This window comes from Thermomyces dupontii (assembly GCF_041956625.1).
Source record: "Thermomyces dupontii strain NRRL 2155 unplaced genomic scaffold VTN31scaffold_1, whole genome shotgun sequence".
NCBI classification, from domain to species: domain Eukaryota; kingdom Fungi; phylum Ascomycota; class Eurotiomycetes; order Eurotiales; family Trichocomaceae; genus Thermomyces; species Thermomyces dupontii.
Window position 1 is genome coordinate 2,934,087 of NW_027192307.1, and position 14,263 is coordinate 2,948,349.

A 14,263-nucleotide genomic window follows, 5' to 3' on the forward strand; every position below is an offset into this window, starting at 1 on the left:
TGTATCTACAGCACCCCTCCACACTCAGCCTTTCGCATCCAAAACGTCGCCCACTGTGGCAGAGTCGCGAATGCTCAACCCTCCAAGCTTCTCACTATTGTGAAGACGCTCTCATCCTAGGGCTCGAGCCACTGGTGGTGTCGCCCGTTCCATTCTCATCTTCTTGTTTGGTCTGGATTGACGTGGGTGCTGGTACAACAACCCCTCCCCCCTTTGAACCATGATTTTATATCCGCGGTCTCTCTTCGCACGATTTTCTACTATTCTATTTCGCAGATATGCAGACTGCTTCGTGTGGAGAGTCGCGTGCAATTTTCGTGTCATTCTGGGCTAATATATTTCTTTCTCCAAGAGGTGGAAGGAATAGTTGGTGTCTGATCGATCACATCTCTAGTCTCGGCTGCCCCTCGTCCCTTTTTTCCTCCTTCGAATTCGGCGGTTTTTGTCCAGAACAAATCGCAAAATGCATTGGCAACCACAAGATCAACCATTGAGGGAGCTCGCTTGCTGTTTGAGAGACTCTCTCAATGGGCAAGATCGGAATGTCCAGAAACGCGCTGAGTTGGTATGTACCTAATCTGTGTTGGCGGGTCCATTTGTGTATCTCTCGCGTCCTGCTTGCTTTTTCGACCAAAGGGCTTTGCATGCAGCTAACTACATGTCTGTCGTAGATGCTGATCCAAGCAACCTCCAATCCAGATTTTGTCAATTACCTGACATACATCTTTTGTACCCCGCAAGTACCACCTGTGACTGGCCTCGACCAGCAGACCTATGATATGGTTCGATTTGCAGCCGCATTGAACCTGAAGACTAAGATACATGTTGCTTATAACACCGTCAGGCCAGAGAGCCTGGAGAATGTGCGCCGGGCGACGCTGCTGGGATTACGCGACCCGACCCATCAGATTCGAAACTCGGCGGGAAGTTTGATCACGGAGATACTACAACAAGGCGGGCTGTTGGCATGGCCACAGGTACTGCAGGAACTCATCACCTTGGTGGCAAACTTGCCAGGGGATGTCCCTCAGGTCACGCAGGAGGCCGCCATGTCCGCCCTGTCGAAGGTGTGCGAGGATAATCGCAAACTGTTGGACAAGGATTACGGCGGCCAGCGCCCGCTGGAAGTCATCATCCCGCGTCTGCTCGAGTTTACCGGGAGCCAGAGTGCTGCTGTGCGGTCGATGGCCCTCAACACCCTTCAAGCGTTCTTGGCAATCAAGCCCAAGGCGCTGGTCGACAATTTTGACAGTTTCATGTCGAGCCTCTTTCGCCTCGCGAATGATCCTAGCACCGACGTGCGACGGATCGTCTGCCAGTCGCTTGTTCAACTCGCGGATGTTGCTGCGGAGCAGCTGATCCCCCACCTTGGCGGCCTGGTGGACTACATTATCATGCAGCAGAAGAACGGCGAGGATCCAGAACTGGCGCTGGATGCCGCCGAGTTCTGGCTGACAGCCGCTGAAACGCCGGCTTTGCACCAGCCCTTGGCGCCGCATATGCCGAAGATTGTCCCTCTGCTGCTCCAAAGCATGGTGTACGACGAAGATGACGCCATCCGGCTGGCAGGTGAAGAGGAGGACGCCGATCTGGAGGATCGGGCGGAGGATCTCAAGCCCCAGTTCGCTCGAGCCAAGGGCGCCCGCGTAGAAGCAGCATCGGACACTGCTGCTACCGGCAAGGCGGAGCCAACGGATGATGACGAGCTGAGCGAGGGTGAGATCGACGACGATTCGGATTGGGGAGACCCCGAGGAGGAGTGGTCCGTACGGAAGTGCTCCGCTGCGGCGCTGGACGTCTTTGCGACAGTGTACCACGAGTCCATCTTCGACCTGATCTTGCCCTATCTCAAAGAGACGCTGCGTCATGAGAACTGGGCGAACCGTGAAGCAGCCGTGCTGACTCTGGGCGCCATCGCTGGTGGCTGTATGGAGGCCGTGACTCCTCATCTGCCCGAGTTGGTACCATATCTCATTTCGCTTCTGAATGATCCGCAACCTGTAGTGCGCACGATCACGTGTTGGTGTCTGGGTAGATACTCGGAATGGGCTGCTCATCTAGAGGAACCTGCCGCGAAGGCGCAATATTTTGAGCCGATGATCGACGGACTGCTGCAGCGGATGCTGGATCGCAACAAGAAGGTTCAAGAAGCGGCCGTGTCTGCGTTTACCAGCCTCGAGGACAAGGCAGATACAAACCTCATCCCTTATGTTGAGCCGATTCTTCGTCGGTTTGTAGAGTGTTTTGCGAGGTACAAGGAGCGTAACATGGCGATCCTCTACGACGCTGTGCAGACTCTGGCCAACAGCGTGCAGGCGGAGCTGGCCAAGCCCGAGATGGTGAACATCCTCATGCCGGCTCTGATTGATCGGTACAACAAGGTGCCGGACGACAGCCAGGAGATGTACCCCATGTTGGAATGCCTGGGCTACGTTGCGACGGCATACGGCGAGGCCTTTACGCCGTTTGCGCCTCCGATGTTTCAGCGATGCATCAAGCTCATTTACCAGACGTTACAAGAGGCGATCAATGCTGCGCAGAACCCAGATGCTACGGAGCCTGACAGGGACTTTATGATTACCAGTTTGGACCTGTTGAGCGCCATCATCCAGTCGATTTCACCGGCGAAGAGCGCTGAGCTCGTCGCGAACGCACAGCCTCCGTTCTTTGATCTCCTCTGCTATTGCATGAACGATAGCAACGATGAGGTGCGGCAGTCGTCGTACGCTTTACTCGGAGACTGTGCCACCTATCTCTTCCCGCATCTCCAGCCGTACCTTCCGACCATCCTCCCGATCCTGCTCAAGCAACTTGATCTGGACTCGATTCGTGACGAGTACACGGGTTTTGCCCTGGTAAGCAACGCTTGCTGGTCTCTCGGTGAGATTTCGCTGCACGAGGGTGCAGATCTATCTCCATACCTGGACCAGCTGTTTGTTGCGCTGGTGACGATCTTGTCGAACGAGAACGTGTCCGGGTCGTTGAATGAGAATGCCGCGCTGGCCCTGGGCCGGCTGGGGATTTTCAATTCCGAACGTCTGGCGCCGCACCTGCACCAGTACGCAGATGGGTTCTTGAAGTCCTTGTCCCGGATAGACTTTGATCGGGAGAAGGCTTCGGCTTTCCTGGGCTTCAATCGGGTGGTGATGCGGAACCCGCAGGCAATGGAGTCATGTCTGGTGATGTACTTCCAGACCATTGCATCATTACCTCAAAAGACATTGAGCATGGAGAAGTATCGTGATGTCCAAGAGTCCTTCCAGCAGGTGCGTTCCAAGCCTCCTTCACTATCACGATATTTGACTGACATTTGGTACAGGTCCTGCAAGGCTACAAAAAATTGATACCCGACTTCGACTCTTTTCTTTCGCAACTGCCTCCGGCCGTCACGCAGAAGCTGCAATCACATTATCAGATTTAGACTTTTTTTTTTTATTCTTTTTTGATGTACGGCGTTGTTTTGTCTTGTGTGGCAAAGAGCATTTCTTGGTTCTTGATGATGGCTTTTTCATCCTTCTTCCCAATCTTCCCGATTTCCCTCGTCCACGTTCAACCGATGCTAATCAAATCTATTTGCGTTCACCTAAACTGTGCGGTGAATCGCCCGTGTCATGATGGTAATGGAAGGGATTCGCTTCGATGTACCCGTTTTCATGATTGATTCGTGCTTAGAAAGCGTTTCGTGCATGTGTATACTTAGAATCTGTTTAGTTGCTTTTGTTAGAACAATGTGGCACGGTCATGATATGCGGAGAGCATGACATCAATGCAGGAGTGACAAATTAACCACCAGATCAGTTGCTGGAGGGTAGACAGTGGGATATGGTTCATATTCTGCAGTGTTTCAGCTCTTTTCTAACCAATATCTGCCTAAGTTCGACGGTGATCTTCAGCCATGGTCTTGCGAAATTTTATCTATCTAGGGCACAAACTTTTCGCTTCCCTCATTTCTCGCAGGAAAATCCAGCCGATGATCAGCAACTTGGCAAGTACCAAGACCAACCAGTCCTCTGTCATCATTGATCCCATAAAGCTGCTGTTCCATGCATTAACTAATGGGAAGGATACATGTACCTAGCAAATAAACTTCCAAATGCACCGGGTTCGTCGTGCAAGCAAGCATGTGTTAAGCTGTTTTGTGAGAGTTGTTGAAGATGCTATTTTTGGGGTTGATCCATGTTAAACTCCTGGACGGAGTATCCATTCGAAGATGATCTGAGCGAACATGTTGAATGATGTCACTCGAATCCTCCCACGAATCAGATATCAGATGAGATTTGGAGGGCATCGACTGCAGATGTGTGTTGAATGTACTCCGTACATATACCATGCTGCCAATTGCTACCGATTCGTTCATACTTACTACTGGTGTGACTTGCAGATAGTAGACGAAGGGCGAGGTCCCGCAGAATGTACTGTACTTGGTGCGGACTGGGCAATGAATACAGCGCCTGGATAGAGGAACGAGAGCCATCCATCCAGTTACTGCGATGACAAAATCCAAGGCACGTAACTAGTACATAAAACTCATAGGATTCTCTGGATGCGCAGCATGCTAGGATAAGGACTTGGTTGGACCATTTCACTAAGTAACTTATTAATCTTTCTAAATCACAGCCTCTCAGCTGGCATCTGTCGAACCGGCTGCTTCAAACTCCTACTAGGTACTCGTAGTGTGCATTGGACGTGAGGAATGATGTGATCAGTGATGAAGCCTGGAGCAACTGGAGCAGAAATTGCGTTTTGATACTGTAGTAGTACTCCGACTCCGCTCTGTATGTACTGGAGTGATTTTTCTTTTCACCGCACTGACCAATCTTGACTATCGATGCCTGTTCATGTCTCAGAAGTACTTTCACTAGTTACCTCGAGGAACTTGTCATCCAAGAAAAAAAAAAAAAACATTGTTTATTGTCCACCGTTTCATTGGTTCCCATGTGGAAAAATGAACAGGAACTTTTGATCTAGAAAATGTTTGATAGCCTATTCGTTGCACTTTGTTGAAACGGCGGCCTATCTGCATGCAGTATTGCAGTGCCGCTATTCAGTTTGAAGATCGCGGTACAATAATGGTGATCGTGAGTACATTGTGAGTTCGTGGCTGTGAGATCCTTATCCCATGTACTCGTTTCACTGATGTAGTCGATTGCGGCAGATGCATCGCCATAATCTCGCACAAAGTCACCAAGTACAGTTAGCACTTGGGCCAAAACTGGATGTCATGGTGACTTGAAGTGAACAGGCATGTATTTCTAATAGTATCTAACTAAAGCTCATAGTCAAGGACGGACAAGCTCGGCCATGCTCAGTATTTGGAACCATGAAACGAGCAGACTTCCTTTTTGGGATATGGACTCTTCTCGGAAAAACCACGTGGGAGACTGGAGTCGATCGGCGGAGGTTGTGGTTGTGGTCACTCGATATTCTCTGGTCAGAATTCCGACGCGACGAGAAAGAATCGCATCACTAGGGGTCTAATATTGAAGTAACGGCCGAAGATGAGGTTCAACTGTCGGACCACGGGAAAACATTGCTCCGCGAACCAAAATTGGCAGGATACTTACCAGACACTAACCTAGAAAGGTTAGATGTTCAATTGTATATACCATTTTTGGGAAAAGTTGAATACTTGTAATCATAAGGTGCATTACAGTACATTATGACTTGAATGATGGAACTTGACTCAAAACCGTTAGTTATGCTTAACTCTATTCGAGTGGGTTTCAAGTTGTTCTCGGCCGGAACAATCAAGGAACCGAGCTTTGATCGGTTGCTAAATTGGCGTCTGTGGAGCTCAACCAAATCTAACTGATTTAGGTTAGATCCATTTGCTTGAACAGAGGAGAAATGTGGGCCTAAAATTTAAGCGAGGTGGAGTGAGGCTGCCAAGCTTTCGACCATGTGGGACTTGGATTGACCTGCTCCATGCCACTTATGGATTAGGTAGTTATTCCACATTGGTGCAGCTTCAGCTGGGTTGTCCCTTCCGCTAGGTGAAGTGGTGAACAATGTGAGAACTTGAAGGAGAGCATCATGTATTCCCCAATAATAACCCCTTTGGGTTTGCTACTTCACACAATTCATTCTCAGTGTTACAATACATGCTCGGCCTTTGCTTTGGTCAGTTGCTTTTGTAACATGCAGAAACAGCGGTCACATCATGAATGAAACATCCTCACTCCTGCATCTTGTTCAATCGACAAAGTTATGGATCGGTTAATACAGTAGTAGTTACTAGAGGTTTGACATGTTGGAAATCAAGACTCGGCGATCTGAATTATAATGAACCCCGACCACTCCGGTTCAGGTTTCCTTGGACTCCGAACTCCGAAGGCTCAGGGGCCTGGGGGAGTTCAGTCTCGACTACGGGGAGGCGGGACCAAAGTGGTCTGTCTCACGCCAGCTTACTTAGTTCATCCCGGCCTAAAATCGGCGGCTTGGCCAAGGGCGGGAGCATGTGGTGACCTGTATACTTCGTAGTCCAAGAATGTTAACCCAGCAGGGACTGCACGGGACGGAATACTGTACAGGAGTTATGTACCTCGCAGATTGTGTCCTAATCGGGCCTTTTTGTTCAACTCGGCGGCTCGATGGGATCATGGCGTATGTGGTAGGTGTCGACAGTAGCAATATGTGTGAGCCTTGCGGCTCAGTAGGCTCCTCGGAGGTCATTGTTGTCTTGTTGAAGCCAGGCTACACCGCTTACAGGCAGCAGTCCATTCCCAAGGCAGTCCCTCACTTACGAGTAAGGTTAGGCCAACCATTGTGCTGGGTTCAGAGAGGCTGTCCATGGCAATTTGTGCCTCGCATGACAGGCAGGCCTTTTCGGTTATCCTTTCAAGTCATTTCGGGCGCTGTCGGCGGCGTGCGCACACCAAACAGAGCCGAGAACGGGGAGCTCCGGCTTTCCTCCGGTCTGGAGTTGCTGAGACTGAGAGAAGATTCGCCCAGACGCCAAGCGTTCCGCTCACCCAGAGAAGCCAAATCAGAGTCCGCCGCTTGGATCACACGGAGAATTCTATCGGTACAATGTACGGAGTACATAACCTTCCGGGTATGAGCGGACAGAGCGGGCTATTCACGGAGTTTCTCCGTGGAACCCATGAGATCAGTCTATGAAGTCACGCATGGGCCTGGTCAACAATCGACCCTGGTTCGATGGCATGGCACGTCTGGGAGGTTAGTTTGGTATCGAGGCAGTTGCTAGAGGCAGAGCAATGTACATAACTGGTGGTCGGTGCTCTTTGAGTACTCCGGAAGGAGGCTCTGCAACCGTGCCTTTCAAGATGAGCCTTGTTCCGATGTCGGGCAATTCGCTGTCCCTTTGGAGCACACTGCACATGGCTCATCCTTCCCACCTGGCTCGACCTGCTCCAGAGGTTTGATTGATTGGGATTGCTTCAACTGCACGCTGGGGTTTGGCCGTTTGGGACCCTGGTGAAATTTGTCATCATTTGGCGACGCTAAAATGTCACCATAGCCAATCCGAAGTCTGCAAGGAGTGTAGACTAGTCCTGATCTGGTAAAGTAGTCGCTCAAGATTACGCTAATCCGTTCTGGGAGCCATTTCGCGAAGTTAAACTTTGAGGCCTCTGATTGGCTTGTCAAAAAGTATTGGAGAACGCGGGCCGGCCGATGGCAGCTGAAGAGCATATATCCTTGCACTGTGATTGGCATCGGAGGCCGCCATGCATGCCGGTCAAACAGATATTCCGCGCCCATTGTCTGCATGGCCGCCCATGCCGCTGTTTTCATCAGGACCATTGTGGTCGATTTGCTGTCACACCCCACGGTTGAGCCGCCAAAAAGGCCCTGAGCAAGACAATCCGGCCACGGACGACTCTGGGAAGCGACAGAGGTGGCTACAAAGAAATCTGGCATGGCCACCGCGCTCTACAACGGCAGATGGTTTGATGGCCCAAATGGCAGTGCTGGATTCGAGATTAGCCGGATCTCGCTGCAGTCCGAAAAGTCCTTGGAGGTTGATAGTACAAAATATAGTATGGAGTAACTAGGTAGACTCCGCAAAAGTCACCAAGAAAGCACAGCTCCACCCGGCCGAACGTGGTCAATGCATTTCACCATGGATCTGTGAGCCATGGCAATGGTCCATGGACCAGGGTGGTCTGCTTTGCTTCCGATCAAGAGTGTTCCCATTGGGCGCTGACTTGACCCTCTGGCCAGTGCTTTGGCCATCAATCCCACCGTGCACCTTAGTCATGTCTTGATCTGCCCAATTTCCCGATCCAGACTAGCCTGAGGCTCTCTGCCGTCGGCACCCTATCCTATCGCTCCATGTACAGTAATTCACTTAACATATCGGCCGGCCCATCGCTTCGCTTAGCATCTTGGGCTTCTCCTGAGTTGAGTCCTCCCTTTCATCATCATACCGATATGTACATCGGGCTTAGTCCAGGGATCATTGGATTGCATGTCGGGACGCTTTGCACCTGATGCTTCCCCAATCGGAAGCCTTTGAGTCATCACAAATCATCAATCCAAGTTTCTTGGCGCCTTGCTCCATCTCCCATGCCCCAGTGTGTCATCATAGCGTTCTCCATAGTTCAGAGAACCTCTGTACGTATGTATGTTGTACCCATGATGATCCATTCAATGGTCCCTTTGGGACGCTGTGGTACTGTAGTCAAAACACATGCCTTTAAAAGTATTTCCGCTGCGCGCCCTGCTTCTTTTTCTCAACCGACACCAGCTGAAAAAAGCTTGAGCTTAATGGATGTACTATTCTCCAGCGCCCACCCCCTTATGTGCCCCATACATACCTACAGAGGTCCTGTAGCGAAAAACTGCTGGTGACCGTTGCAGTTGACTTCATTGATCTTAAGTTACAACAACTCTGCGGCTCCAACCCCCGGCTCTCGTATTTCATCCGCACGTGTCGAGCTAAGGCTCAGAGATCCTATCCATCTTGAACCCTTTCTCTTTGCCCTGATCATCTGGCTCTCACTCCCCTGCAGCTGCTGTCAAATTGGGCTTGGGTGTGTTCCATTTTTGGTACGGAGAGTATCACTGCGGCGATGCTTGCTTGACTGCATTCCAGTATCGCCTTTCGAGAGAGCAATTGCATATCATTGCGCCGAGTTCCTCTCCAAGGCGGATAGTATTGTCTGCCTGCCCACGGTCGTTACCTCCCCGACTTCCCACTCCACCGCTCGCTCTCCCCTCACCAAGTTATATCGATTATTCCGTCCTTGGAGACACTTCAATGTCTCCTCCGCTCGTTGCCATGAAGACCGCGAAAGAATCTAAGAATAAGAGGACCATGGCTGGCCCCGGTGGTGGCCCCCCGCGTAAAAGCCATACCAAGTCCCGGAATGGCTGCCGCACCTGTAAGCGACGGCATATCCGATGCGACGAGACCTTCCCGCAATGGTACATTTACTCGCTGCTGCCTCGAGATCAACGCGCAAGTTGCTGACCGTTGTCGTAATAGCAAAAACTGCACAAAACACAACTGCCGTTGCGACTACATGGACATCCAAGCGATGCGCGAGGAAGCGTCCAAGGGTCAAACCAATCCCAATCTCATGACCACCCCGGAGATTGATCGAGAAATCGAGAACTGGCGCCTCACGGGGATCCCACCGTTTCCCGAGTTGCGCCAATGCTCGCCGGCCGTCTGGCATCGTTTTTCGCGAACGGATTTGCGCCTCATCCACCACATCGCTGGTCTGTCGATCGAACTGCACCGCCGCGGACTGAGCACCACAACAATATGGGCCTCGAAGATTCCATGGTTGGTTCCCGTTTCCTTTCCCCCTCCCCTTACTTTCTGTTACATGATGTTGACCATTTCCTGTAGCTTCCTGGCAATCGCAGTCTCGAGCGACTTCGTGATGAGCGCAATCATGGCCTTTTCCGCGTCGCATTTGGCTTATATAACGGGCAACAAGGAGACTGAGAGCCTCGCCTTCCATCATCGTGGGATTGCTTTCAAGGGCTTGCAGAGCGCCATGGCGGGTTTCTCCAAGGAAAATAGTGACGCGATCTTGGCAGCGTCTATCCTGTTGTCGTGGCAAGTGACAGACTGGCCGACTCTGACATCTTTGCAACGATCAATGTTTTCTGTAAGATTTTCACTCCGACCGTCGCCGCGTCAACTTTCACTGACCAGATGGTAGGTCCTGGACGCAATGCAGCCGTTCTGGAGGGAAACCTCCCAACCGGCACAATTCCTGAAGAGCCAGCGCTCGCTACGATCGATGCGCGAAGCCTTCGGTCCTCGATATTTGGGCGGCGCGATTCGGTATCGGGACGAAGATCTGGAGCGCGTGGATGCGGCCATCTCCGAGCTGCAACTTGTTCGAGAGCGCGTCATTCACAATGGGATTCTGTACAATCAAGTGAATGAGCTGCTAGCATTTGTCCAGACGCTGCGCAATGATCTTCCGATGCAGTCTCCAGACCTGGCGTTTGAGAAGCTACAACCTCTACGCAAATGGCTGATTTGGCTGCCCACCAAGATCCTGCGAGATTACGAGCATGAAACTACAGCACTTGCGATCCTGGCACAATTCTGCAGCACCGCGCTCGTGTTGGAATCCCTTTTCCCGGAGATCGAAGGCTCGTACCTTGGATGCATGGCTCTGTCCCCGATCGAGGACATTGATCATATCCTTGCATCACGGATGGCACGGCAGCCATACCTCCCGGAGATGCATCTGGCTACGCAGCTGATGGACTTCCCGCGCCATGTCGCCAACGAGTACAAGAGCTGCTCTCAATGGTCCCAGCACGTTCCCACATTAGACCAGTACGGTGCTGCTACTCCCCCGAGTCCCTACCCTTACCTCCAGGATTTCGCGGTGACGACAACCTCCTCGTCCTACACCGCATCGATCCACTCGCCGTCAACCGTCACCCTACCACCGTCGCCTTACCATCAACACATCTACCCGCCACACACCACGGGCGTCTCGGCGATGTACTCGGGATCGCCCATTACCTCGGATTACGAAGACGAAAATCTCTCCGATTACAGCTATCCGGGGACGCTTGAGCATTCCCCCGGTTTCTCAGCCGCCCCCGCCCCGTCGTACGGAGACGAGTATCCCGGACTCCCTGCTGCGGAAACGCCCAGCACTGTGAGCATGAGCCTGCTGCACGACCAACCGTTGATTTCCATGGATTCAGTAGCGCCGGAACTGTGGACATGAACCAACGAAGAGCAAACAATTTGGGAGAATAATTAGAGTTTGTTTTTCTCGTTCGCCCAATCACACATGCATGAGCCGCATCTGTGCCCGACAAATGCGCGCCGCATTGCTCGGAACCAATCAACGGCCCCGAGAGCGATGCGGAGACGACGACGACGACGATGATGATGATGATGCACGGACCACGCTGGCCAAAGTACCAGCATCTGAACACGTCGGATTTTTTTCAAGGTTCGCCCCGGTCTAGAACTGAATCAACCGATGTGATCTCCGTTGAGAAAGAATTACCGCGCGCGGCTTGTTCGAATGGGCCCCAAGAGAGTGGGATTTCCTCTCATGTGCGAGGAGTGATGCTCAACGTTGCATGCATACACACATGTTTACTCTGCATTTGATGAATTCAACATTTCTGCAACAAAACAGCGAAGATGTCCGAAGAATGATAGATATGATGACATGTCTAAATCCTGGCACGGTGTCCATGATTCTGTTTAGCGCTTGATGGGCGCAGGTTTTCTGAGGTTGTCGGCATGTACTGGATGGGCATATGTGAATCCATACCAACTTGTTATACCTGTCGCTTCATTCATGTTCTGTACGAGTATTTGATAGAGAGTTTCCACTCGGCCTTGGCGAATGTGAGAACGCTCAGCTCGACGAACAACTCATGTTCCTCTCTGGATAAGCAACTAGGCTAGCAGAGCCCGGTTGACGTCGAGTAGAGATTGCCTAACTGATGAATCCCCGTCCAGTAGATTCCTGCAGCAGCTTGAAGAAGCCCCCTGCCCCCCCCCTTGAGTCGAGACACCTACCTCGTTTTGATAAATATGCGTCAAGTACTCCGTACTCCGTAGTGAGCAGGAGTACAGTAGGCACCAAGTCCGGCGCCTAAGTCGGTAGCCTACCGATGTACTCATGACTTGCTTATACGCCCCGGAAGCCCCAAGACATTGATTGAGGATCGACAGTAACAATTCGACACATTCAACTGCGCAGTTGTTTAAAGGTTGTTAACTTCACAACAGGAAAAGGATGCTCTATCGGTCCAACCCGTTGAGCCCCCGTCGGTGACTTGCTTCGCAGATCAGGTGAATCGACACTGGACCTAAGAATAGTAAGTCGCAAGTAAGGTTGTTGTTAACTTACAGTTGGGAGAAAATAATAAATAGAAATAATCGTACCAAGGCATCGGATACGTTGGTGATGATCACTCGTGTTGATAATCGATTGATAGGTTAATCAAATGGAGACTTCTAGATTGAACAATAATACGAAAATGCGAGTGAGGAGTCCTGACAAGGGCAGATCATCATGATTGTAGCTGGCCTGAACTTTGTTTGGCGCAAGATGGATCCAGGTGAATCAATCCGATCGAGCTAAACCAGAATAGGATTGGTACAGTCAAACCCCATTATTTCTCCTCGTTATCACGATATCCTCGTTATTGCGATACTCATGGGCGGGACGGATTCTCCGCCATATATAAATCTCTTTCCCGATATTCGATATCGCGATGCCTGAAGTCCAGAATATCGCGTTAGCGGGAGGATAATTGACCAATCAGAGTGCCTGTACAGCTGGAAAATGACAACGAGCCATTGAGGACCGCCATGGATGGCCGCACTGGGAGGCCTCAAAGCGGCAAGTCAATATTACATGTAACTTGATTTACTACTAAAAACGGTACTTATTACAATACTCACATGAGAATTCAATCTGCGATATCTCGCTATCGCGATACTTACTGGAGGATGGATTGTATCGCCATAACGGGGTTAGACTGTAACCGAGTTGTGGTACGGAACAGCGGTTAGTAGTACTAGATAGTACAGAGTAGTGTGTCGAATATTGATTCGTTGCATACACCTGAGCTTATGCAGTAGCTACATCCAGTCGTGCCGATGGCGATGATGAGGGGAATTCCTCGACACTGACGCTGAAGGCAGCGGGGCATCCAGCTTCGAGGCCCTGACTCCTAATCATCGGTTCAGTGATCAGGCTCTTTCAATGACTCGACGGAAATTCTTTTGTACGTGATAAAAGTTACAAACAAATGGATCAAACCCCTTAAATTAAACGTACGATGTCTTCGCAAGAGCCGCTGAAGATCCTCTCCTTGGGTATGATGCACAGTTCCTCCCAAGTCGTAGTGTCGCTGACTCTCCTTGAGACGGTGGCGGGTTTCGGGGCCTCTCCAGTCTCCTCATCCTCGAACATATCATGGAGAAGATCCGCGATGAGAACAGTCTTGACCATGTTCCCCGACCGTGCGAGCACTTTGACCTCATTGGAGGCACAAGCACCGGAGGGTGACGTTGATTGTTTATCTACGTGCTGGAGGTCCCACATTGACTGACTGGCCGACCAGAATCATTGCAATTATGCTTGGAAGATTGCGTATGACGGTCGACGAGTGTATACGAGCATACCGAGACCTGGCTAAGCGGGCCTTCTCATGGGAATCCTCGCCGAGTTCGCCGTGCAAGTTCAGACGAAAAGTCGCTACCATCTTCACATCGAAGTCAATCTCGGATGTTCGCATTTCGTCCTCTTCGATGTTCTCTGCCAGATGCCTTGAGGATGCAATGAAATTGATAGTTAAGACATTCTGCGTGGAAGCAGAATGCAAGAGTCGCCGGCAGCGAGGCAAATCGACTGCTCGGACATGCCCGCATGAGAACATGCTCTTTCGGGACAAAACATGCACGAAGACGTATGTCAGCAACCGCACCCGCGAATTTATAAGTAGTTGATGTCTTCATAGGGTGGTTTTGGCGATTACAAAAGACAACGTTGATGCGCCTCCAACCCTCTTCACGACGTACGATTCGCCGACCACCTTTGAGTTGTGCACCGTTTGGCAGGTTGCACGGGCAACATCAGCTGCTATCGGCTTCTTCGAATCAATACGACTTGGTCGAGATGACATCGAATTCGTCGATGCTAATTTTGGGTACAACAACCCATGCGAAACCCTAGTCCAGGAGGGCCAGAAGCAGTTTCCAAAACGCCGCCAGATGCGAATCTTGAGCATTGCACGGGCCTTGGAGATGTCATTGCTATCGAAAATTCCCCTGCCTCCATAATCA

The 14,263-nt window shown here is 51.0% G+C and overlaps 5 protein-coding genes across 5 annotated transcripts; 3 read left to right on the forward strand and 2 right to left on the reverse strand.

Annotated features, from left to right (window-relative positions):
* Positions 1-463: 463 nt before the first annotated feature.
* Positions 464-3,421, forward strand: VTN31DRAFT_1103 (uncharacterized protein; the record flags this gene model as incomplete). Its single annotated transcript, XM_069401124.1, has 3 exons — positions 464-565; positions 672-3,266; positions 3,320-3,421. The coding sequence occupies 3 exons, from the start codon at positions 464-466 to the stop codon at positions 3,419-3,421; spliced, it is 2,799 nt and encodes a 932-aa protein (XP_069263959.1).
* Positions 3,422-6,413: 2,992 nt separating this feature from the next.
* Positions 6,414-6,764, reverse strand: VTN31DRAFT_1104 (uncharacterized protein; the record flags this gene model as incomplete). The annotated part of the gene is made up of 3 exons (XM_069401125.1): positions 6,414-6,465; positions 6,542-6,693; positions 6,744-6,764. The coding sequence occupies 3 exons, from the start codon at positions 6,762-6,764 to the stop codon at positions 6,414-6,416; spliced, it is 225 nt and encodes a 74-aa protein (XP_069263960.1).
* A 517-nt stretch (positions 6,765-7,281) lies between these two features.
* VTN31DRAFT_1105 (uncharacterized protein) lies at positions 7,282-7,764 on the reverse strand (the record flags this gene model as incomplete). The annotated part of the gene is made up of 1 exon (XM_069401126.1): positions 7,282-7,764. One exon carries the CDS (start codon positions 7,762-7,764, stop codon positions 7,282-7,284), a length of 483 nt encoding a protein of 160 aa, XP_069263961.1.
* A 1,516-nt stretch (positions 7,765-9,280) lies between these two features.
* Positions 9,281-11,174, forward strand: VTN31DRAFT_1106 (uncharacterized protein; the record flags this gene model as incomplete). The annotated part of the gene is made up of 4 exons (XM_069401127.1): positions 9,281-9,390; positions 9,452-9,754; positions 9,821-10,085; positions 10,140-11,174. The coding sequence occupies 4 exons, from the start codon at positions 9,281-9,283 to the stop codon at positions 11,172-11,174; spliced, it is 1,713 nt and encodes a 570-aa protein (XP_069263962.1).
* Positions 11,175-13,257: 2,083 nt separating this feature from the next.
* VTN31DRAFT_1107 (uncharacterized protein) lies at positions 13,258-14,260 on the forward strand (the record flags this gene model as incomplete). Its single annotated transcript, XM_069401128.1, has 4 exons — positions 13,258-13,294; positions 13,345-13,483; positions 13,543-13,887; positions 13,939-14,260. 4 exons carry the CDS (start codon positions 13,258-13,260, stop codon positions 14,258-14,260), a joined length of 843 nt encoding a protein of 280 aa, XP_069263963.1.
* Positions 14,261-14,263: the final 3 nt, after the last annotated feature.